This window comes from Hippocampus bargibanti, linkage group LG01, assembly GCF_051943395.1.
Source record: "Hippocampus bargibanti isolate YZ-2025 linkage group LG01, ASM5194339v1, whole genome shotgun sequence".
NCBI lineage: Eukaryota > Metazoa > Chordata > Actinopteri > Syngnathiformes > Syngnathidae > Hippocampus > Hippocampus bargibanti.
The window spans coordinates 23501126-23525120 of record NC_142734.1 but is presented as its reverse complement, the minus strand read 5'-3'; the positions used below and the strand labels follow the sequence as shown (position 1 = coordinate 23525120).

At 45.5% G+C, this 23995-nt stretch overlaps 1 protein-coding gene across 6 annotated transcripts in view; it reads right to left on the bottom strand.

Moving 5' to 3' along the window:
- plxnb3 (plexin B3) overlaps positions 1-23995 on the bottom strand; it is a 110284-nt gene that overhangs the window by 54661 nt on the left and 31628 nt on the right. For all 6 annotated transcript variants that reach the window (XR_016115986.1, XR_016115987.1, XM_089004347.1 and 3 more), the window contains exons 10-17: positions 22254-22362; positions 21652-21768; positions 21456-21569; positions 21197-21287; positions 18399-18568; positions 18170-18321; positions 16742-16847; positions 7147-7283 (exon numbers count right to left, since the gene is read on the bottom strand). Coding sequence is in view for 4 of the 6 variants with exons in the window: in XM_089004347.1 (XP_088860473.1) it covers positions 7147-7283; positions 16742-16847; positions 18170-18321; positions 18399-18568; positions 21197-21287; positions 21456-21569; positions 21652-21768; positions 22254-22362 (996 nt within the window). In the remaining 2 variants the exon portion in view is untranslated. The remainder of the gene's footprint in view (positions 1-7146; positions 7284-16741; positions 16848-18169; positions 18322-18398; positions 18569-21196; positions 21288-21455; positions 21570-21651; positions 21769-22253; positions 22363-23995) is intronic.

Genomic DNA, 23995 nt, shown 5'->3' with positions numbered 1-23995 from the left:
ACAACAAAATCATTCAACCCCCTATCTCTCTCCCCCAACACTTTCACTCCTCAGACACCTGCAACGCTCTGCTTTTGCTTTTCAATGAAAAGATCAACAAGATCCACCAGCACCTCGGCTCCTCTGTATCCCTCTCCTCGCCCAACCTTCCTACTCCCTATCAACTGCTGTCCTCATTTGAACTCCCTCATTAATTTCTGACCTCATCACCAAGTCCAAGAATTCCACCTGTCAGCTGGACCCCCTCCCTACTATACTCATCAAATATTGTCTACCCTCTCTCCTCCCTTTTATTTCAGCTATTATTCACTCCTCATTATCCACTGGAATTGTTCCTGTCCCTCTCAAAACCGCAGCTGTAATGCCAATTCTGAAAAAAAACTTGGCTCAGTTCCTAACGATTTCAATAACCTACGTCAAATTTCTCATCTTCCAGTCATCGCTAAAATTCTCAAAAAAACTGTTGCCTCTCAGCTCCACTCTCACCTCACTCACAATAACGTCTACGAACAATTCCAGTCTGGTTTCCGTCCCCGCCACAGCATTGAATCAGCCCTCATAAAAACCACTAATGATCTTCTGATAGCAGCAGATACCAGCTCCCTCTCTATTCTCATCCTTCTTGATCTATCTGCAGCCTTTGACACCATTTCTTACCCATCCTTCTCAACCGCCTTTCCACTCTAGGCCTCTTAGTTGGTTTCACTCCTACCTCACTAGCCGCTCACAGTTTATCCAAATTAACTCATTCACTTCACGGTCCTCTCCTGTGTCTTCTGGTGTGCCGCAAGGGTCAGTTCTGGGGCCCCTTCTCTTTATTACATACATTTTTCCCCTTGGCGATATCTTCCGCAATTTTGGCATTAACTTTCACTGCTTCGCGGATGACACCCAACCCTACCTCTCCAGTTAACCCGACGCCTCTATTCCACCTGCATCCCTTACACGTTGCCTCTCAGAAATTAAATCCTGGTTTTCAGAATCAGAATCAGAAAACCTTTATTCGTCCCACAATCTGGAAATTTGCAGTCCACAGCAGCAATTTGAAAGGGGATGGGGTGGGGGGGTGAAAGGATAAAAAACAAAATATTCTAACCATAACAAAATAAAAATGTCAAATGTATACAGTGCAAATATAAATGTACAAAACCATTTCATAAAAAAACTACATAGTGCAAGTATCAAGAAAGGCATATTGATATATTGCATCAACCCATATTTACAAGTGTCCAGTTTTTTGTATGTATTTTTTTCACATCCCCTGTATTCCCTATCGTCTCCCTCTGTAATGAGGCCGACAATAGCTGAGTCGTCAGAGTGAACTGCCTGAAGGTGGCAGGTTGGGGTGTTGTAGTTGAAGTCCGAGGTGTAGAGGGTGAACAGGAATGGAGCCAGGACTGTCCCCTGCGGCGCTCCGGTGCTGCAGAGAAGCCTCTCGGACTCACAGTTCTTTACCCTCACGTACTGTGGCCTGTTTGTGAGGTAATCTGTAATCTAGAATGTGAGGTGATGGTTGATTCCGGCATGCCGCAGCTTGTCCCCCAATAGATTTGGCTGGATGGTGTTGAAGGCACTGGAGAAATCAAAGAACGTGATCCTCACCGTGCTCCCAGCAATCTCCAGGTGCAGCAATGCTGAGTGGAGGAGGTAGATGATGGCATCCTCCACACCGATGCTGGGCTGGTAGGCAAACTGTAGCGGGTACAGCGATGAGCATGCCAGCGGTCGCAGGTGGGCAAGGACGAGTCTCTCCAGCGTCTTCATCAGGTGAGACGTCAGCGCCACTGGTCTGTAGCTGTTGAGCTCCTTTGGGTTGCCAATCTTGGGCACTGGGACCAGGCATAACGTTTTCCACAGCTGTGGAACTCTGCCCAACTTCAGGCTCAGGTTGAACAAGTGTTGGACAATGACACACAGCTGGTCGGAGCAGGTCTGAGGAGTCGGGAACTGATGTCATCCGGACCTTCTGCCTTCCTCACTTCCATCCTCCTCAGTTGGTTCCTCACCTGCACAGTTGTGACAGACAGGCAGGAACCAGGAGGCAGAGTGGCGGCTGAGGGTGTGGCACCGGTTGGGAGGGAAGTTGTTGTTTGCGGGAAGCTGGTCGTGAGAGGGGGCAGGGAGGGTAAGTCCACAGTGAGAGTTTTTTTGCAGATGCAGCTACAGGTGGAGTTGACGGTGGACCAGGGGCGACAGGCGTCTTGTCAAACCGATTGAAAAAGCGGTTGAGCTCATCTGCCCAGTCCTTGTCTTTTTCGTTCAATGTCACTGGGCTTTTGTGGCCTGAGATGATTTTCAGGCCCTTCCAGACACCAGCGACATTGCTGGCTTTCAACTGCTCCTCCATTTTGATTCTGTAGGCCTTATTCCCCTCTCTGATCTTCCTCCTCAGTTGGATCTGCACGGCCTTCAGTTCCTCTCTGTTGCCCGACACAAAAGCCCTTTTCTTTTCCTTCAGGAGGGCTTTTATGTTGGGATTAATCCATGGTTTGCTGTTGGAAAAACACCGCACAGTCCTGGTGGGTACGGTGTTTTGTTGACAAAAGTTTATGTAGTCTGTGATGGTGTTGGTGAGTGAATCAATGTCCTCCCCATGAATCTCAGTGAAGAGATCCCACCTGGTTGAGTCAAAACAGTCCCGCAGAGATTCTTCAGCTTCTGTGGACCATCTTCTGACCGTGTGGGTCACAGCTGGTTGCCTCTGGACAAGGGGTTTGTACACAGGCTGGAGATAAACCATATTGTGGTCTGCTCTTACGAGAGGGGGGGAGGGTTTGTACGCATCCTTGGCATTTGAATAGAATAAGTCCAATATGTTATTGTCTCTGGTGGCACAAGTTACATACTGTGTGAATGTTAGCAGGGAGGATTTCATGGAAATGTGATTGAAGTCCGCTGAGATGATGAACAAGGTGTTGGGGGACTGGTTTTGCAGCTTGTTTACAACAGTCATGAGGGCATCGGAGGCAGCGCCACCATTTGCCGTAGGGGGGATGTGTGTCGTCACGGCTATGACGTGTGAGAATTCCCGCGACAGGTAATGGGGCTGGAAGCTAACGGCTAGCAGCTCGATGTCGCAAGTGCTGAGTTTGTCCTTGACTGTGACGTGCCCAGGGTTGCACCAATTGTCATTCACAAACACAGCAATCTCCCATCCTTTCTGCATACCGCTGCCTGCATTTCTCTCCGTTCGTACGAGTTGGAAGCCCTCCAATGTCTCCAATAGCCATGTCTCCGTGACGAATAGCAAGCTGGCTTCCCGGTACTCCCTCTGGCTCTGCGTTAGCACCGCCAGCTCGTCCATTTTATTCTGGAGCAATCTCACATTCACCATGATGACGGACGGGAGAACGTGTCGGTATTTTCTCGTTATTTTGCGGCGATCTTTCCCGGCCCGACATCCTCGTTTTCTCCTCTTCAGCTCATCGGGGATGTCCGGTGCGGCGGCCGCCAGTCCGCTATCAGCTCTCCATGTTAGTAGCTGGTCTTGACTGTAAACAATGGGATTCCGAGTGCGAGTGGTTTCCCCGTCAACAGGAGCGGTGAAAAAGTAAAAAATAACGGCAATGAGCAAAAGCTCATGATACTGAGATGCCCATCTCCTCCCCATAGGTTTAGGGAACGAAAGTAAACAAAGCACAAACGGAAAAGTAAATCAATGAAAAAGTAGAAAAGAAAAGGAAGGTGCTGCTGTGGACGCAGCCACACAGGGGGGCGCCACCTTTTAATAACTTTCTCATAACTTTCTAAAACTGAACAGCAAAAAAACTGAACTTCCACTTCTCTTCTTTTGCTTTCGGCTTTTCCCCTCAGGGGTCGCCATAGCGAATCAATGTCCTCCATCTATCCCGGTTTTGTGCATCCTCTTCTCTCACACCAGCTACCTTCATGTCCTCTTTGACCACATCCATAACCTCCTCTTCGGTCTTCCTCTCGGTCTCCTGCCTGGCAGTTCAAGACTCAGCATCCTTCTCCCGATATAGTCACTCTCTCTCCTCTGGACATGTCCAAACCATCTCAGTCTGGCCTCTGTGACTTTCTCTCCAAAGCCTCTAATATGAGTTGTCCCTCTAATCGATGAGAAGGTTTCTTCAGCTGTCATCTGTACAATTTTGAAGGTTTCGGACGTTTCGCCTCCTATCCAAGAGGCTTCGTCAGCGAACTAAAGTCTGACTGGTCGTATCGGCCCTATTTATATATCCCTAATGTCCAGGCATGGCGGCGCCGGACACAGCTATGATAGTTCACTTCTCTCAGGTTGGGGGGAGCAGAGGACCCCTCCCTGTTGCCCCACTGATTGTTCCTACATTCCTGACTAACGACTGGCCTATTTCCCCCACTCCCACCGGTATCACCTCATCAGCATAACGAATGTTGCCTAACCTGTTTTGCCTAAGCAGGCTATTTTATGAACGATCCAAATTGAACCTCATCCCACCAGACCGGTTTAAAGAAGGATTTTGTTGTTTTATAAGAATCGCTTCTTTTACCCCCCCTTTCAAACCATCTATGTTCTTTCGCTAAAATTTTAACCTCATTGTCGTCAAATGAGTGGTTGCTAGCTTTTAGGTGCAAATGTACTCTCATCCCTCTCATTCACACACATATATTCTGTCTTGCTGCGACTGATCTTCATTCCTCTCCTTTCCAGGGCATATCTCCACAGCGCTAGTTTCTCCGCCACCTGTTCCCTGTTCTTGCTACAGATCACAATGTCATCTGCAAACATCATGGTCCAAGGAGATTCTTGTTTAATATCGTCTGTCAACCTGTCCATCACCATAGCAAACAAGAAGGGGCTCAGAGCTGACCCCTGGTGGAGTCCCACCTCCACCTTGAATTCCTCAGTCATACCGACAGCACACCTCACAACTGTCTTACAGTCATGATACATGTCTTGTACCGCTCTGACATACTTTTCCGTCACTCCAGACTTCCTCATGCAATGCCACAGCTCTTCTCTGGGCACCCTGTCATACGCTTTCTCCAGATCTAGAAAGACACAATGCAATTCCTTCTGACCTTCTCTGTACTTCTCTATCAGCATTCTTAAAGCAAACACTGCATCTGTCGTACTCTTTTTTGGCATGAAGCCATACTGCTGCTCACAAATGTTCACTTCTGCTCTTAGTCTAGCTTCAACTACTCTTTCCCAGAGTTTCATTGTATGTCTCATCAACTTTATTCCTCTGTAATTAGTACAACTCTGCACATCTCCTTTGTTCTTAAAAATGGGCACGAGTACACTTCGTCTCCATTCTTCAGGCATCTGTTCACCATCTAAATCTTGTTGAATAACCCAGTCAAGAACATCACCGCCACCTCTCCAAGACACTTCCATACCTCGATTGGTAAATCATCAGGCCCGAGTGCCTTTCCCCCCTTAATACTCTTCAGCGCCCTCCTCACTTCATCCTTGCAAATGCTTGCTACGTCTTGGTCCACAACAGTCACGTCTTCTACTCTTTGTTCCTTCTCATTTTCCTCATTCATCAATTCTTCAAAGTACTCTTTCCATCTTGCCATCACACTACTGGCACCTGTTAATACATTGCCATCTTTATCCTTAATCACCCGAACCTGCTGCAGGTCCTTACCATCTTTGTCTCTCTGTCTCGCCAGCCTGTAAAGATCAGTCTCACCTTCCTTGCTGTCCAGCCGAGCATATGTCATCATATGCCTCTTGTTTGGCCTTTGCCACCTTTACTTTAACGGTGCGCTGCATCTCCTTGTACTGCTGTCTACTCTCGTCCGTCCTCTCAGTGTCCCACTTCTTCTTTGCTAACCTCTTTCTCTGTATACACTCCTGCACCTCCCCATTCCACCTCCTTATCTACCTTCCGACTGAAAAAACTGAACTTCCACTTGTCGGTACTAAATCCACCCTTCACAAAGCAAACAGTTTCTCTCTCACAATTGACAGTTCTACCGTGTCCCCCGCCCTTCAGGTCAAGAGCCTGGGTGTCATCCTCGATAGCACACTATCTTTTCACTCCCATATAAATAACATAACTCGGTCTGCATATTTCCACCTCTGTAATATCAATCGTCTCCGTCCCTCTCTCACCCCTCACACCACAGCTATCCTTATCCACTGTCTCGTCACCTCCCGTATCGATTATTATAACACTTCTTTTCAGGGTCAATCAAAAATTTCTCCAGGAGCTCCAACTAGTCCAAAATTCCTCAGCCCGGATCAGCACTAAAACTCCCTTCTTTCACCACATCACTCCTGTCGTCCAGCAGCTTCACTGGCTTCTGTTAAACTTTGTATTGATTTCAAGATATTTCTGTTTACATTTAAAGCCATCCATAACCTTGCCCCCCCTATCTGTCTGACCTACTTCAAATCTCCGTTCCCTCTCGGGCCCTCAGATCTTCTTCCTCCCTCCACCTCTGTATGCCCTCTGCCCATCTCACCACGATGGGGTGAAGAGCTTTCAGCCGCTCCGCTCCCAAACTCTGGAACTCACTTCCACCCACCATCCATAACATTGACTCCCTTCCTACTTTCAAATCTCACCTGAAAACCCACCTGTTTAAACTTGCTTTCATGGTCTTTTAATCTGCTGTTTTATTATTGATTGTTTTATGCATGATTTTACTGTTTTGTGTCTCATCTCATCTCATTTTCTGTACCACTTATTCCTCATTAGGGTCGCGGGGGTTGCTGGAGCCTATCTCAGCTGTCTTCGGGCACGAGGCAGGGGACACCCTGAATTGGTTGCCAGCCAATCGTAGGGCACACAAAGACATACAACAGTCACTCTTACACTCACACCTAGGGACAATTTGGAATGGTCAATGTGCCTGCCATGCATGTTTTTGGAGTGTGGGAGGAAACCAGAGGACCCAGAGAAAACCCACGCGGGTCTGGGGAGAACATGCAAACTCCACACAGGGAGGCCGGACCGGGACCTCTGCACTGTGAAGCCAGTGTGCTAACCACTCAACTACCGGGCCGCCCTTATTGTTTTATGTGTTGTTTTTTTATTGTAAAGAGTCCTTGGGTGTTCAGAAAGGCGCTTGTAAATTAAATTCTTCTTCTTCTTCTTCTTCTTCTTCTTATTATTATTATTATTATTATTATTATTATTATTATTATTATTATTATTATTATTATTTTTATTATAAAAGAATACACACATGTAGCAAGGCCTTGTCCCAACAAAGACATTTAGCTGGGATGTCTGGCCTGTCAGAAGCTGCCATCCTTTTACTGACAATCTGGTCCCTCCAGAAAGTGGGCCTTTGTCAGGAAACACCTCCAGGATCTGTGGATCCTGCAGATGAAAGGGAGGAAATAGGTTAAGGGGTTAGAAGTTAGGATTAGGCAGTTGGGGGTTAGTGTTAGGGTTGGGGTTGGGTTAACGTTAGGATTTGGGTTAGGTTGGGCTTAGGGTTCAGGTTATGGGTTATGGGTTATGGGTTATGGGCATGTCATATTTCCGGCTTTTTAATCCAGCCCGCCGAACATGTCCAAATTATAGTAAAAACAGTGTCTGATAGTCTGAAAATGTTAGCGGACAAGTCAGACAACTCTTAAAAGTTGCCTGCCCAGCCATAAAGAAAGACAAGAAATGGAAAAAAAACATTGTCGGAAAGTATATAGGTTTTTCTAAAATTAAGGCGTTACCTACCACAAACGCTACGTTGCTTAATTTACGGAAAATATCGGTGGCCGAAGTTTTTATTGCAGTTGTCTTTTGCCGTCTTTGTGCACAATGCGTTGTTTGCGTTGCGTTGTCTCCTACAGGCCACTGAGCGCTTTTCAAAACTCTCAAGTACAATTTATAGTCAGGGTTTAATGTAAATTTAGTTTTTATAGCGACACAAATGTTGTTAGCTTATTTTGAATCTTTCTTCTGGGGCTAAGGTTCTGTGCATCTACTTTGGAAAATGATATGCAAACGCTCAACTTTGCTTCGGAATTTCCCAAGCGTTCTTGGGAAAGTCCGAAGCAGGAAGCAAGCTTCTGATTGGCAGCTGTGCCGAGTATGTAAAGAGTTTGATGGTTCTCTTTATTTGTAAGTAGGTTCGTTGTCAGATCTCCCAGGCAGGTGACGCGCAGAGCTTGATCGTGGCGTGGAGTCGAGCAAGTCGTGCCGTGATGTCCATCCGACGCCCTGCCTGAGCGGGCGAGCCTGTGCGGGTCTTTGCAAGTCTCTTTGAGTCTGTGAGTCCGAGATGAGTCTGATTATCTCTGTCCCGCGACAGCTCCTTTTATACCATTTTCGAGTGTGTGATATGCGTCAGGGTGAGACGCACATCAAGGAGATCAAGGAATTGAAAGACATGAAAGTGTTGAAAGGCGCACTTCAAAATCATACATGCGTGTGACGCAACAGTCTTCTCACCGCGGAGTCGTTCACCTGGGGTCGGTCGAGTCGGGGAATCGATGAGGACGAAGGAGCGTGGGGTTGGTCATGCTGCCAGGCACGGACAGGCCGGTCATCGGCGACGGTGGCGTTGATTGCGCTGCCATGGTGCTCTCCAGGACGCTGAGGAAGCACGCTGAAGTCGGTGGCCGAGTCGGCCATGAAGCGTCTTCCCGAAGTCCGATCGTGGTCATAAGCGATGTCCGACAATGTCCGATCGTGGACATATACGATGTCCGATCGTGGACATAAACGATGCAGCTAGTTGCAGAGTCGCCAGGCGAATTGGACGGTGTTGGCCATCAGGGAGCGGCAGGTTTCACGGTGGGGCCGGGGCGCCCACGGGTGGTGGCGTCCCATCGGGAGCTCAGTTCGAGGGGTCTTGTTGTGAAGATGCCGGTTCGAGGGCGGCTGGGAAATCTGGTTCTTTCCATTTGGAGAGTTGATTGGGCTGAGGATGAGAAGAGAAAAAAAATCCTCCTGGCTGGCTCGCCAATAAAGAGTTTGATGGTTCTCTTTATTTGTAAGTAGGTTCGTTGTCAGATCTCCCAGGCAGGTGACGCACAGAGCTTGATCGTGGCGTGGAGTCGAGCAAGTCGTGCCGTGATGTCCGTCCGACGCCCGGCCGGAGCCGGGCGAGCCTCTGCGGGTCTTTGCAAGTCTCTTTGAGTCTGTGAGTCCGAGATTAATCTGATTCTCTCTGTCCCGCGTCAGGTCCTTTTATACCAGTTTCGAGTGTGTGATATGCGTCAGGGTGAGACGCACATCAAGGAGATCAAGGAATTGAAAGACATTACAGCTGCGGTGCGCACCGGTGACGCCACATATGCAAATTTCAACTGTAGGTAGCCTATGTATGTGTGCTTGGCAACGATACATGTGTACTGTTTGCTCATGAAGGCGAGCGAGGGTGTCCGTGGCGAGTTTGTCGAGTGCGCGGTCAGGACAATCCATCCATGATTTTGCGGAGTTTAACACAAGTAGATATTGAGCTTGAGTATTTCGTTGTGTAACAATATGTATTGAATGTTGAATGTGATTCCTTTTTTCAATAAATGTTGATTTCTTTAACTTTCCACTTTCGATTGAAACTTAAAAACAGACGCAATCTTGACAAATCACAGTGCGTATGTTATTTTAATCTATTTACATTTCCTCCTCCCAGTATCTGCAAAATAGTATGTAAATGCCATATCTTGCATATTCCTTGAGACAAATTTATGAACTGATAAGGGCTTTTTTCACATTTGAAAGACTGTTAATAAATCAATCAAAAAACATCCCTTTCATCCCTTTGCTGATGTGAAATGTAAATGTCTCCACTGCGAGACTAATAAAGGCAAATCCAATTCAATCCAAATTGGGTTGTAGTGTTCTTACTGTGCTATGAGGTTTGCACACACTAGATTTAAAGGACAACCGACATCACGTTTTTGTTTCCTAACTGACATCAGAAAAATGTTTTATAGCATCTAAAATACCCAAAACATGCAGTATGATATTTTTAGTGAAATGGAAAACACCTATAAAAATGACTTTAAAAAAATCGAAACCGGAAGTGGCCAGTTTCAGAAGGTCCCGCCCCCTTGTTCGTGGTGTCCCGCCAAGACGTCTTGCCTTGCTCAAGAATCAAAACAGTGGCTTCAGATTCAGAGAAGATGCTTTCTTGTTACTCATCCAGTTATGAATATGATTCAAATAGTTCTGAAGAGGAAAGCATACATGTTTGCAATCGATTAAAGAATTTATTCCGTGTCATTTTGAGGCATCGGGGGGGGGGGGGGGGGGGGAATGTCGCACCCAAAAAAGGCAGAAGATGGCGACAATTTTCCGTGTGGAAATGGCTCAACATTTTTGTTACAACACACAAGGATTCACCATCACGTTATTTATGTTTTCCTTCTAATTTCGCCATCAACACGGATCAACACGAAGTTTTCAGCCCAAATAAGGTACCGCAAAATACATTGCGTGATCAAAGGACTGCTACAGTGTGTCCTTTCTCGGTCAGGCGCGTTCCTTCAGTGACGTGACGTGAGGACTCGTCACCAATTCAAAAACAAGTCTTCCGGAATATTCAGCGCGAGTCTTAAGACGTAAAATATAGCTATATGCGGTGGAATATTTGTAAAATACACTCAGTAGAAGTCATTTGAAGCGATTTGACAAATTATGGACACAACTTGTCCGGAGACATCGGTTGTCCTTTAATGCTTTAGTATATCCGGCCCAAACATTCCCTCCAAATGCTCCTGGCCCGGCCCCTCTGTCAAATTTTAGAACCCATTGTGGCCCGCGAGTCAAAAAGTTTGCCCACCCCTGGATTAGGGTAAGGCGGTTAGGGGTTAGGGTTAGTGTTAGGATTAGGGGCGGGGTTAGGGTTGGGGTTTGGGTTAGCATTATGATTAGGGTTAGTGGTTAGGGTGAGGGTTAGGAGGTTAGGGTGAGGGGTTAGCGGTTAGGGTTAGCGGTTAGGTGTTTGCATTAGGGTCAGGGTTAGCATTATGATTAGGGTTAGGGTTCAGGTTATGGGTTTAGGGTTAGGCATAGCATTATGAATCGGTTTAGGGTTCGGGTTAAGGGGTTAGGGTTTTGGGTTAGCGGTTAGGGTTAGGGTTTAAAGCAGGGGTGGGCAAACTTTTTGAAACGCAGGCCACAATGGGTTCAAAAATTTGACAGAGGGTCCGGGCCAAAAGATTCCACAGCATATAGCTATAGTTTACATTTTAAGACTCGCGCTGAATATTCATGAAATCTTGTTTTCGAGTTGATGACGATCCCCATGTGACGTCACGTTTGGACCGCCCCTGACTGAGAAAGCGACAGACAATGCGTACTTTGTTTGGTCTGAAAACTTTGTGTTGATCCGTGTTGATGGCGAAATTAGAAGGAAAACTTAAATACTTAAATAACGCGATGGTGAATCGTTGTGTGTTGCACCAAGACACCTATTTGATATTCGCGGACACAAATTCCCATTTCCATTTCCAATGCAGCTTGGGCGCGCGCCATCTTCTGCATTTTCTGGGTGCTACATTGCTGTCATTGACGGCTCGAATTGATATGGGAGGACTCCTTTAATCAATTGCAAACATTTATGCTTTGCTCTTCAGAATTATTTGAATCATATTCATAACTAGATGAGTAACAAGAAAGCATCTTCTCCGAATCCATTGTTTTGATTCTCGAGCAAGCCAAGACGTCTTGGCGTGACGTCACGAACAAGGGGGTGGGACCTTCTGAAACTGGCCATTTCCTGATTCAAAAAGTCAAAGTCAGCTTTATTGTCAAACGTGCTAATATGCATGACATACAGCACAAATGAAATTAATGTCCTCTCGGACCCAGCGTGCAAGACATGCAAGGCACTTATAACGTGGCTAAAAGACATACAATTGACAACAGACAATACTTGTAATTTCTGTATGTAAAGTGAGGTAGTGTCGTCTGGAAAGTGAGGCAGTGACGTATGTAAAGTGAGGTAGTGACATATGTAAAGTGAGAAAGTGACGTACATAAAGTGACGTAATGTCGTAATTGCAAAAACAAACAACAAGAAAGGGTTGAAGTGAGGTCTTGCAGAAAAAAAATGAGAAAGAACAAAAAAATAGAGTTCAGGATGATCGTACAGCATGTAGCGTGTACTCAGAGTTCGGTGAGTGTGGCAGTGGGAAGGGGCAGGCTGGGCAGGGCTGGGAGGGAGTTGAGTCTCCGGACTGCCTGGTGGCAGAAACTGTCCTTGAGCCTGCTGGTCTTGGCTCGGAGACTCTGCAGTCTCCTACCCGATGGCAGCAGGCTGAAGAAGCTGTGGGAGGGGTGTGTGGGATCGCCAGCGATCCTGATGGCTCGGCGGGTGTTGTAGATGTCCTGAAGGGGGGGAGAGAGACACCGATGATCTTCTCAGCTGTCCTCACGATGCGCTGCAGAGTCTTACGGCAGGACACGGTGCAGGCGCCGTACCACACGGTGATACAGCTGGTCAAGATGCTCTCGATGGTACCGCGGTAGAAGGAGGTCGTGATGGGGGTCGGGGCTCCAACTCTTTTAAGCTTGCGGAGGAAGTACATGCGCTGGTGGGATCTCTTGGCCAGTGATGACGTGTTGTGGCTCCAGGACAGGTCTTCGGATATGTGCACTCCCAGGAACTTGGTGCTGCTCACTCTCTCCACTGCAGCACCGTCAATGGTTAGTGGAGCATGCTGGGGGCGCACTCTCCTGAAGTCCACAACAATCTCCTTTGTCTTCTCCACATTCAGACGGAGATTGTTGTCCTTGCACCACGTGGCCAGGCGGCTGACCTCGTCCTTGTAGGCTTTATCGTCGTCGTTGTTGATGAGGCCCACCACAGTCGTGTCATCCGCAAACTTTATGAAGAGGTTGGAGGTGGGTGATGATGGTGAGCAGTCGTGCGTGAGCAGAGTGAAGAGGAGGGGGCTCAGCACACACCCCTGGGGGGCCCCTGTGTTCAGCGTGATGGTGCTGGAAGTGTTGTCGCCAACTCTGACTGCCTGTGGTCTCCCCGTCAGGAAGTCCAGCAGCCAGTTGCACAGGGAGGTGCTGATCCCCAGTTTGCTCAGTTTATCGGTGAGCTGTTGGGGGATGATTGTGTTGAATGCTGAGCTGAAGTCGATGAACAGCATTCTGACGTAGGAGTCTCTGGTCTCCAGGTGGGTGAGCGCTGTGTGGAGAGCAGTGGAGATGGCATCATCGGTAGAGCGGTTGGGCTGATATGCAAACTGGAAGGGGCCATGGCTGGGGGGGAGGGCAGCCTTGATGTGGTTCATAACTAGCCGCTCGAAGCACTTCATGAGGATGGGAGTGAGTGCGACCGGGCGGTAGTCATTGTGGCAGGTGGGGGACGACTTCTTAGGGACCGGGATAATGGTGGTGGCTTAGAGGCAAGTGGGCACAACAGCCTGGCTCAGAGATATGTTGAAGATGTCCGTGAAGACATCTGTGAGCTCCACAGCGCAGTCTCTCAGAACACGGCCAGGAATGCCGTCGGGACCCGGGGCTTTTTGTGGGTTGGTCCCTCTGAGGGATCGCCTCACGCTGTCCTGGGACAGTGTCAGCACCTGTTCACCGGGAGGTGGTGGGGTCTTCTGTGCTGGAGTGCTGTTGTCTGCCTCGAATCGGGCGAAGAAGTCGTTCAGCTGATTCAGCAGAGTGGTGGAGTTCTCACAGGTCTGTGGAGAGGGCTTGTAGTCTGTGATGGTCTGTATCCCACGCCACAGGTTCCTGGTGTCTCTGCTGTCTCTGAAGTGGTTGGCGATCCTCCTGGAGTGCTGTCTTTTGGCCATCCTGATGCCATGTGACAGGTTGGCCCTGGCTGTTCTCAGGCCCAGCTCATCGCCAGCTTTGTAGGCAGCGTTCCGAGCCCGAAGGAGCCTGTGAACTTCACCCGTCAGCCATGGCTTCTGGTTGGCCAGGATGGTGACAGATCTGATGACAGTCACGTCATCCATGCACTTCCTCATGTAAGAGGTAACAGAGTCTGTGTATTCTTGGAGGTCGGTGTTGTTGTTGTTGTAGGTGGCCGCTTGTCTGAACATGTTCCAGTCAGTGTTGGAGAAGCAGTCTTGGAGTGCCTCTAACGACCCATCAGGCCACACCCTTATCTGCTTCTTGACTGGTTTGACGACTTTGACAAGTGACCTGTATGCGGGCATTAACATAATAGTGGAGTGGTCCGAAGCTCCTAGGTGGGGGAGGGGGTAGGCTTTGTAGGCTCCTTTGTGTGTGGTGAAGACATTGTCCAGAATGTTGTTACCTCTAGTCGGAAAGTTAATGTGTCCATGGAGTTGTGGAAAAACGCTTTTCGGGTTGGCATGGTTGAAATCGCCAGCCAAGATAAGGAAAGCATCTCGGTGGGCTGTCTGTTGCTCGCTGATGTGCTGGTAGAGTTCAGTCAATGCCGCGCTCCTGTTGTTAATTGAGCTCGGGGGGATGTAAATTGCTACCAGCAGTATGGCACTAAATTCCCTCGGCAGGTAGAATGGCCGACATTTTATGACCATAAGCTCCATCAGTGGTGAACAGTGTTTGCATACCACAACAGCGTTGCGGCACCAGGCATCACTGATGTAGACACAGAGTCCCCCGCCACGAGTCTTCCCCCCCTCGATGAGCGCTCTGTCTGCCCGGAAGCTAGTTAGCTGGGCTAGCTGGATGGCACTGTCCGGTATGCTGTCGGTCAGCCATGTTTCCACAAACACAAGGGCACAACACTCACCCACGGTCTTGGAAGTTGAGTGGAGAAGTCTGATGTAGTCCATTTTATTGTCCAGCGAGCGCACGTTAGCCAGCGTAATGGTAGGGATGGACGGCCGGTGAGGGCTAGCCGCGAGCCTAATGCGGATACCTCCACGCTTTCCCCTCTTCTGTTTCCTCATGCAGCGCTTGTGGCGCCTCCACTCTGGGTTGGGTGCAGCAGTGGGGGTCGGTGGAAGAGTGGGGGTTAGTGGACGAGCCGACTCTCTGAGCAATCCATGCTTGCGTAGCACTTCTGCTTCAGCTGGTTTTGGTTTTAAAAATGAACTGCCGATGTCGAGCAGAACCTCACGGGAGTAGATACGCCTCGAGTGTAGCGAGGCAGACGGAGACAGACATTTACACGAGTGAGACAAACATAATAAACACGAAAAAAACAATTTGCCGGGAGAGAGAGGATCCGCTGCGTGTGCACGCGCCGCCATCTTGGGAAAAAAAAAGTCATTTTTATTGGTGCCTTTCATTTGACTAAAAATATCAGCCTGCATGTTTTGGGTATTTTAAATGCTATAAAACGTTTTTCTGATGTCAGTAGGAAACAAAAAAAAAAATGGTGCCGGTTGTCCTTTAAATGTAGTGTGTACAAACCTCATAGCACAGTAAGAACACTACAACCCAATTTATTAACAGTCTTTCAAATGTGAAAAATATCCCTGATCAGTTAATAAATTGTCTCAAGGAATATGCAAGATATGGCGTTTACATATATTTCGCAGATACTGGGAGGAAAAAATGGAAATAGATTAAAATAACATATGCACTGTGATTTATCAAGATTGCGTCTGTTTTTAATAAGTTTCAATCGAAGGTGCAAAGTTAAAGAAATCAAAATGGATTGTTTTGACCGCGCGCTCTACTAACTCCATGGACGCCCTCGCCTTCATGCGCAAACAGTACACGTGTACCGTCGCCAAGCACACAGACATATGCTACCTGTAGTTGAAATTTGCATACTCGGCACGGCAGCCAATCAGAAGCCTGCTTCTTTCTTCCGGACTTTCGCAGGTTTTATAAGGTCGTGCATTTGTATATCATTTTCCAAAATAGATAGATGCACAGAATCTCAGCCCAGAAGACAGATTCAAAAGAAGCTAACAATATATGTGACGCTACAAAACGTACAAATTAAATGTAAATTTACATTAAACCGTGACTGTAAAGTGTAGGTGAGACTTATGAAAGGGGCTTAGTGGCGTGTAGCAAGCAATGCAAACGTTGCATTGTGCACCATGATGACAAATGACGACTGCAGCAAAATCTACAGACTTGGACATATACCGTAAATTAAGCAAGCTAGCATTTGTGGTAGGTACAGCCTTAATTAAAAAAAAACAGTATACTTTGTGACAATGTTTTTTTTAAGTTATTAGTCGTCTTAATGTATTTGAAGTTGTGAAAATTAGGCAGCCAACTTTTCAGAGTTATCTGCCCTGTTGTCCCCTAACTTTTTGTCATGAGTTTCAGACACTGTTTTTACTATACTATTATACTACTTTTACTATAATTTGGATAAATTCGGCGGACCGTATGTGGCCCGCGGGCCGTAGTTTGCCCATGCTGGGTTACAGGTTAAGTTTAGGGTTAAAGTGGGGTTAGGGTTAGCATTAGGATTAGGGTTAGGGTGGGGTTTGGGTAAGGGCAGGGGTAGGGAACCTTTTTGACTAAGAGAGCCATAAAAGTAAAATATTTAGAAATGTTTTTCAGTGAGAGCCACACACACCCTAGCGCGCACACACACTCGCGGGGCGCGCACCCGCTTTCCCCCAATTGCAGCCCCAACAGGAAATGAACGGCGAAAAAACGAGAATATGTATTTAGTTTTATCGGCATCAAAAGAGCCATATATGGCTCGCAAGCCAAAGGTTCCCGACCCCTGGGTTAGGGGTTAGGAGTTTGGGTGAGGGTTAGCGGTTAGCATTATCATAAGGGTTAGCAGTTAGCGGTTAGGGGTAGAGTTACGGGTTGGGCTTAGTGTTAAGGTTAGTTTGTGGTTAGGGTTAGGGTTTTGGGTTAGGGGTTGGTTAGCCATCACAATATTGTCACCAGATTGTTTCTTTTAGGATGAAGCTTCTGGAAGGCCAGTTTGTTTTTACCTGATAGTTAAAGAAGCTCTTTGACCTGCCTGGTCGGCTTGTTCCCGCTGTGACAATCACGGGGCCCTTTCTCTTCCTGTCACTGGCCTGCAGTGTACAAACAATCCTGTACACACACACACACACACACACACACACACACACACACACACACACACACACACACACACACACACACACACACACACACACACACACACACACACACACACACACACACACACACACACACACACACACACACACACACACACACACACACACACACACACGTGCACAGTATATAATTAAATCCCTTCCCTGGAAAAACGAGTATACACATTTTCACAAAATGGTCTTTTCTCAGTCGCAGACGAGTATACCCCTCTAACACTTTCCTTTCAAAAACCATCTACATTTGGATATACTCTTTTATTTTAAGACTTTGTGCGCTATTCTACGTGTGAAACGAGTATTTAGTAGGAGGTTATTCGAGCAACAGGACCTGCGATGGAAAAGGCTCAATCTCCTCTTAGCCTCCTTTTAGTTCTTGATACAGTGATACCTCAGCTTATGAATGAACGCTTTAGCTCACGAACCTTTCGCCTCACGAACATTAAATTCGCGAGCATATAGTCTTGGCTGATGAAATAGTTTTCGGCGGACAAACCAAACCACACGGTGTCACGGTGGCTGGCGGACTGGTTTTTCACACCCCGTTTCTTTGAGTGCAGATTGTTATCGAGTGGAGTAATTTTGCTATTATGGGACTGAAAACCCCCCCACCACAGGCTAGTGTTAAGCCGAAGAGGACACAAAAGAACATTCCGGTCAAGCAGAAGGAGATCATGGAAAAACACAAACATGGTGTGCGTTTGTGTGACTTAGCATCCCAGTACCAGCATGCAAAGTCAACCATTGCTATGTGTGGCTAAGGGTGTTTCTGTATTGTCTAAGCAACGGGCTCAGGCAATAGAAGAGGTTGAAAAACTTCTGTTGATTTGGATTAACGAAAAGCAGCTACAGGGGACAGTGTGAGTGAGGGTATTATCACCGAGAAAGCACGGCAACTTCACTTGGACATCATCAAGAGGCAACGACATCAACGACCATCACAAAGGTCAATAAAACGACTTAATGATACAGTACAGTTTATTTCTTTCATTACAATACAAAAGCACATTTATTATACATAAATAATGTGTATTTTGTGTAGTTTTAAGGCTTATTTCGTGGAAAATAATGTTTAATGGGGACCTGGGAACAAAGTATTCTCATTTTAATGGTTTCCTATGGGAAATAAATGTTTGGAAGATGAACTTTTCACCTTACACACACTTTCTGGGAACCAATTAAGTTCATAAACTGAGGTATCACTGTACTTCTCATAATGTCTGTTTCACACATGACTTGCTGATTTGTGCTCATCTATAAAAGTGCGGTATGTACCTGGTAGATATTTGGTATTGGTCAGGCTGTGGAGGGCACTGCACACCTGCCACTGTAATGCCCCCAATTACATCCTGGTAACCCATCCCGAGGTTGGAGCCACTAATTGTCACTGAAATGCCACCCTCCAAAGGTCCAGACAGAGGATCCACCTGCAGACCAAAGACAATTTGACTGTTTTCATCGCAACAAGCACAGAGATATTGGAGGACACCGGTTGATGAATCACCTGTGTAATCTGAGGGGCTGGACATCTGTCTATGGGATTGCCAGTGCAGGATTGGTTGTAGACACAGCTGGGAGCGGGACTTTTCATGCACCACACGCAGCCGTACTCTTTTGGAATGGCGCGGCATTGTGAGCAATCCGTTTGGCCGGCTGAGCAGTTGTACAAGTGGACTGGAGAGCAGAAGAAACAGCTTGGTTCCAGCTTCAGCTCTTGTTAAAGCGCTATATCAATTAATAAGTATGGATTGTATTGTATTTTGGGCCACCGACCCCATTTCAAGCTCATATAACTCCAGATCCATATCATTTAGTAATTAACTCTTTTTTTCTGATGAAAGAAGAGAGTCTTCCGCTGCATTGAATGTTGATGTCGTCCTAAAACTCAATATCCGATGAGTCCTGGAACTCGAGTGAAAATGAAAGACTTTGAAAGGATCTTGAAATTGAATGGATGTAATTATTATTATTATTATTATTATTATTGATAATAATAATAATAATAATAATAATAATAATAATAATAATAATAATAATAATAATAATAATAATAATAATAATAATAATAAAAATCATTTTTGAGCGCCTTTCAAAACTCTCAAGGACACTTTACAGTAACAGGATCAGCTTTTCTTTGGGTGAGCAGCGGCAGCCACACGCGCCAGCGTTCAGTCAACCCGCAAGTAACTTAAATAGAAAGAAAGCTAGCTAGCTAGCTAATACATAGCGAATACAGTAGATAGCTAACTAGACAGCTAATACTGTAGATAGCGAGCGCGAGATAGCCAGCTAGCCAGCTAGATAGCTCATAGATAGTTAACGTTTTTTTATCATTTCAAATCATGTACGATGTACTACAACTTTTATACTTTAATGATAAAAAAGAAATGTATTATTATTATTATTATTATTATTATTATTATTATTATTATTATTATTATTATTATTTTATGCGTTGATGGCAGTATAAAATAAGTAACAAGCAAAGAGCTAAAATTATGTTGCTGATAAAAATCGATTAAAAAAATTAGAACATAGCTCCTCGTGTGAGCCGATTCTAACGGTCAAGGGAAGAAAAAAAGTTTCTGAACTAGACTGATGAAAGCTAGCTGGCTCTCTAGCTAGCTATCTATTAGCTATCTAGCTATCTAGCTATAAGCTATCTAGCTGACTATCTATTAGCTAGATACCTATCAATTAACTCGCTAGCTATCTATAGCTATCTATTAGCTATCTGGCTATCTACTAGCTATCTAACTGGCTAGCTATGAGCTATCTAGCTGGGTATCTATAGTCTAGCTAGCTATCAATTAGCTAGCTAGCTATCTATTAGATATCTGGCTATCTAACTGGCTATCTGTTAGCCATCTAACTGGCTATTAGCTAGCTGGCTAGGTTTCTATCTCTTTGAGTTATTCCGGGTTGAGTGAACGCCGGTGCCAAATGTATGTAATCAAATGTATTATTATTAGAGTGGAAACATTTTTTTGCATATTGTTTGCCAGTAAATGAGTTAACCATTTACTGCCTGTGTTGGGTGTTGTCAGCATCTGGTAAATGTAAAAACTTGTCATGTAATTATTATTTTTATCCCTCAATATCTAGTGTACTGTGTCTAGTGTGTAGTGAAAAGCATTCAACTTTCTCAATGGACTCGATTACACCTTATAATCCTATGCACATTCTATATAGGTCAATATTCTGATTTATTGAATGTAGTATTTTAAATGTGATGTGAAGTGCTTTGTAAATGCTGCAGTGGTTGTGAAAGCTCAACATAAATAAAGTTGTAATGTATTGTATTTCATTTTGCATCGCCCCGAAGCTACGATAAAAGAATACAAGCTATGACAGTGGCTGCGGTTGCGCCCTATACAGGTAAAATCCGATTTATGACAGGTGCGACCTACGACCAACCACCCGTACTTACGACCACTACCGCCAGACCCTTTTTTTTTTTAACTCTACGGCTGTCACCGCAACGGCTAGCAGCAGGCAAAGCGGACTATAATTTTGGCCAGCCAGCATGTCACACACTCGCACAGCAGTCCGCGTGACTACACTCAATACAGTAGTTATACAGTGCAGACACCGTCTGGGCAACATCTCCTGTAGTACTGTACACTGCATTTTTCCTTTGTCGTCTGCCGGAGTACCAGTGTGTGTGTGTCGGGTGACCTCTTCTGGCCGTTAGCAGGGAGTGCCATTTTTCAACAGCTTAATTCTTTACCCATGTGTTTTCTTTAAACCACTATATAAAATCTAAATATAAATTATAAATCAATAATATGAAATATAAAATGATAAAAATGACACTAAAATGTATAAAATTTATAAATAAACTATAAAGTAAATAGTTTGGTATATATTACAGGTACAGGTATACAGTAATAAAAATCAATAATCCGAAATATAAAATGATAAAAATGACACTAGAAGATTACATTTATAAATGAACTATAAAAAGCTTGGGATATAATAGTATTCATTCAAAAACATTTAAAAACAACAGATAGACATCATATACTATCCTGTCGTATAAACCTCGCATCGCCATTTTGAATGGATTTCGACTTACGACCGTTTGACTTAGAACCGTTTTGTCGGAACGGAACCCGGTCGTAAATCGGATGTTACCGGTATATGAAAACAGTTTTACAATCAGCCATTTATTAAAGGTGCACCTTCTCCTTCAACGTGCCTTACAAAGCAGTCGTTAATTTTTAAAATCAATTTCTCAAAGGTAATGTTAAATGTTCGAGGTCATTGTGGCAACACCATATGCATACTTGAAGTTCTTACGTTGAAGACCAGGCAAAGTATCGATGCGCCTTGCTCCTCTCCTCAGAAAGATTGGTGCGGAATAAACTAGTCGACTCACAGCATACTGAAACTACAGAGAGTACAGGTAGACTGTGATGGTCATGTGTGTGTGTGTGTGTGTGTGTGTGTGCGTGTGCGTGTGTGTGTGTGTGTGTGTGTGTGTGTGTGTGTGTGTGTGTGTGTGTGTGTGTGTGTGTGTGTGTGTGTGTGTGTGTGTGTGTGTGTGTGTCAGCATTACCTTATGGGGGCTACACGTGAAAAAATATGTATTGTTGTTCGCTTTTTGGTCAATAACAGTCAGGTTAATTAGAACGTCCTCTACCTTGACCACACACACATATGGCACGTCGTCCTACAAACATTCACACATGTTATTGAAATAGTTTTCTTGTGTAAAGTGTTATCTCGTGGCATTCCATCTTCTTTCCTCTTACCTGGAAGATGTACAAGTTGTGGGCCTTCAGAACTACATTCCTTGTCAGGCCCACCGGAACCAAGGCAGAACTCTGAATGCCGAACACCTTCGGACACTGACTGGGATTTTTAGAGTCCTATTGACAGACAGGAGTGTAGGCTCAGAGACAGACAGTGCAGCCAGACTAAAAATGTAGTAAGACCAATAAAACAGTCTTTGACATACGGAAATACAGACACATAGACAGGTAGATAAACAAATGAACAGATAGACAACTCAGAGAGGTTGACTCATCGGCAGAAAGATAAATAAATTAGACGGGTAGACTGGGGTGTTGATTATCTAACGGTCAGACAGAAGACAGGCAGATAGACAGACAGACGGACAGACAGACAATCGGACAAACACAGACAGGGACACAGGGACACAGGGAGAAAGGGAGAAAGGGAGAAAGGGAGACAGGGAGACAGGGGGACGGACCGATGGGCCGACTGACCGACCGACCGACAGACATACAGACAGATACTGTAGTTAGACAAACAGGTGGACTGCTAAGTAGACCACATCACAGACAAGAAGACAGATATATAGCAAGACAGAGAAACAGGTAAACAGGCTCACTTTGGGGCTGTGGGTAGAGCGTTCATTCGGACATTGGTCGTGGTGCGTACATTGCTGGTCCAGAGGACACCAATTACATTTCCATACACTAAAGACACATGCCAGACATCTGAAACATATCAATTCTGTCATCATTCTCACCACGTCTGCTAATTAAAGCATTGTACTGTAAAACAAATGCAAAATGTGGATGTTGCCCTGGAAAGGAGAGGAATGAAGATATACATGTATTTGTGTGAATGATAGAGACCCAAGTGCAGGAGTGAGGCTACAGGGAGAAGAGATAAAGAAGATGGATGATTTGAAGTACTTGGGGTTAACTGTCCAAAGCAATGGAGAGAGTGTGGAAAATAGGCGATGAAGCATGTCCAGGCAGGCTAGAACGCCTGGAGAAAAATGTCAGGTGATAGAAGGCTTTCAGCTAGGGTGAGAGGAAAGGTCTGTAAAACTGTGGTGAGACGTGCCATGATGTTTGGACTGGAGACAGTGCCACGGAAGAAAAGACAGGAAGCAGAGCTGGAGGTAGCACGGATGAAGATTTTGAGGATTTCTTTGGGAGTGACCAGGTTGGATAGGACCAGGAAGGAACATATCAGAGGGACAACTTATATTAGAGGCTATGGAGAGATGGTTTGGACATGTCCAGAGGAGAGAGTGACTATATCGGGAGAAGGATGCTGAGCCTTGAACAGCCAGGCAGGAGACCGAGAGGAAGACCAAAGAGGAGGTTTCTGGATGTTGTCAAAGAGGACATGAAGGTAGCTGGTGTGAGAGAAGCGGATGCAAAAAAACGGCTTAGATTGAGGACACTGATTTGCTATGGCGACCCCTGAAGGGACAAGCGCAAAGGAAAAGAAGAAGACTGTAAACCAAATGCGACTATGTGTTCTAGGGTCATACTGTGTGTCATTATGAAGCATTTGTGACATGTCTGTGTAGGCTATCAGTGGTACAGGAATGCTCCATCAATGAAAAGGTTTCTTCAGACGTATACAGGTAACATCCGTCTTACGACCGCCACAATTTACGACCCCCCGTACTTACGACCACAACCGCCAGATCCTTTTTTTTTAATTCTATGCCTGGCACCTCAACGCGCGAGTAGCCGGCAATGCTTAGTACAATTTTATCCAGCCAGCATCTCACTCTCGCACAGCAATCTACTGCGTGACTACCCTCAGTACAGTAGTTATACAGTACAGATACCGTCTGGGCAACATCTCCTGTAGTACTGTACACTTCTATTTTCCTTCGGCGTCCACCTGAGTCCCAGCGTGTGTGTCGGGCGACCTCTTCTGGCGATTTTTCAACAGCACACATGTGTGGTAAGCCGTGCGTATTTCGGTCAGCAGAACGCGTGTGCGCCGACACTAAAAGGTAAGTATACAATTTAGAAATAGAGTAAACAGTTTGGTATACATTTCAGGTACAGGTATCAGAATCAGAATACCTTTATTCGTCCCACAATGGGGAAATTTGCAATACAGTAATAAAAATCGATAACATGAAATATAAAATGATAAAAACCACACTAAAATGTATAAATTTTATACATAAACTGTACTGTAAACAGTTTGGTATGTATTACAGGTACAGGTATGCAGTAATAAAAATCGCTAATCCAAAATATAAAATGATAAAAATGACACTAAAATCAACCTCGCGTCAGCCATTTTGAATGGATTTTGACTTACGGCCGTTTAACTTGCGACCGTTTTGTCGGAACAGAACCCGGTCGTAAA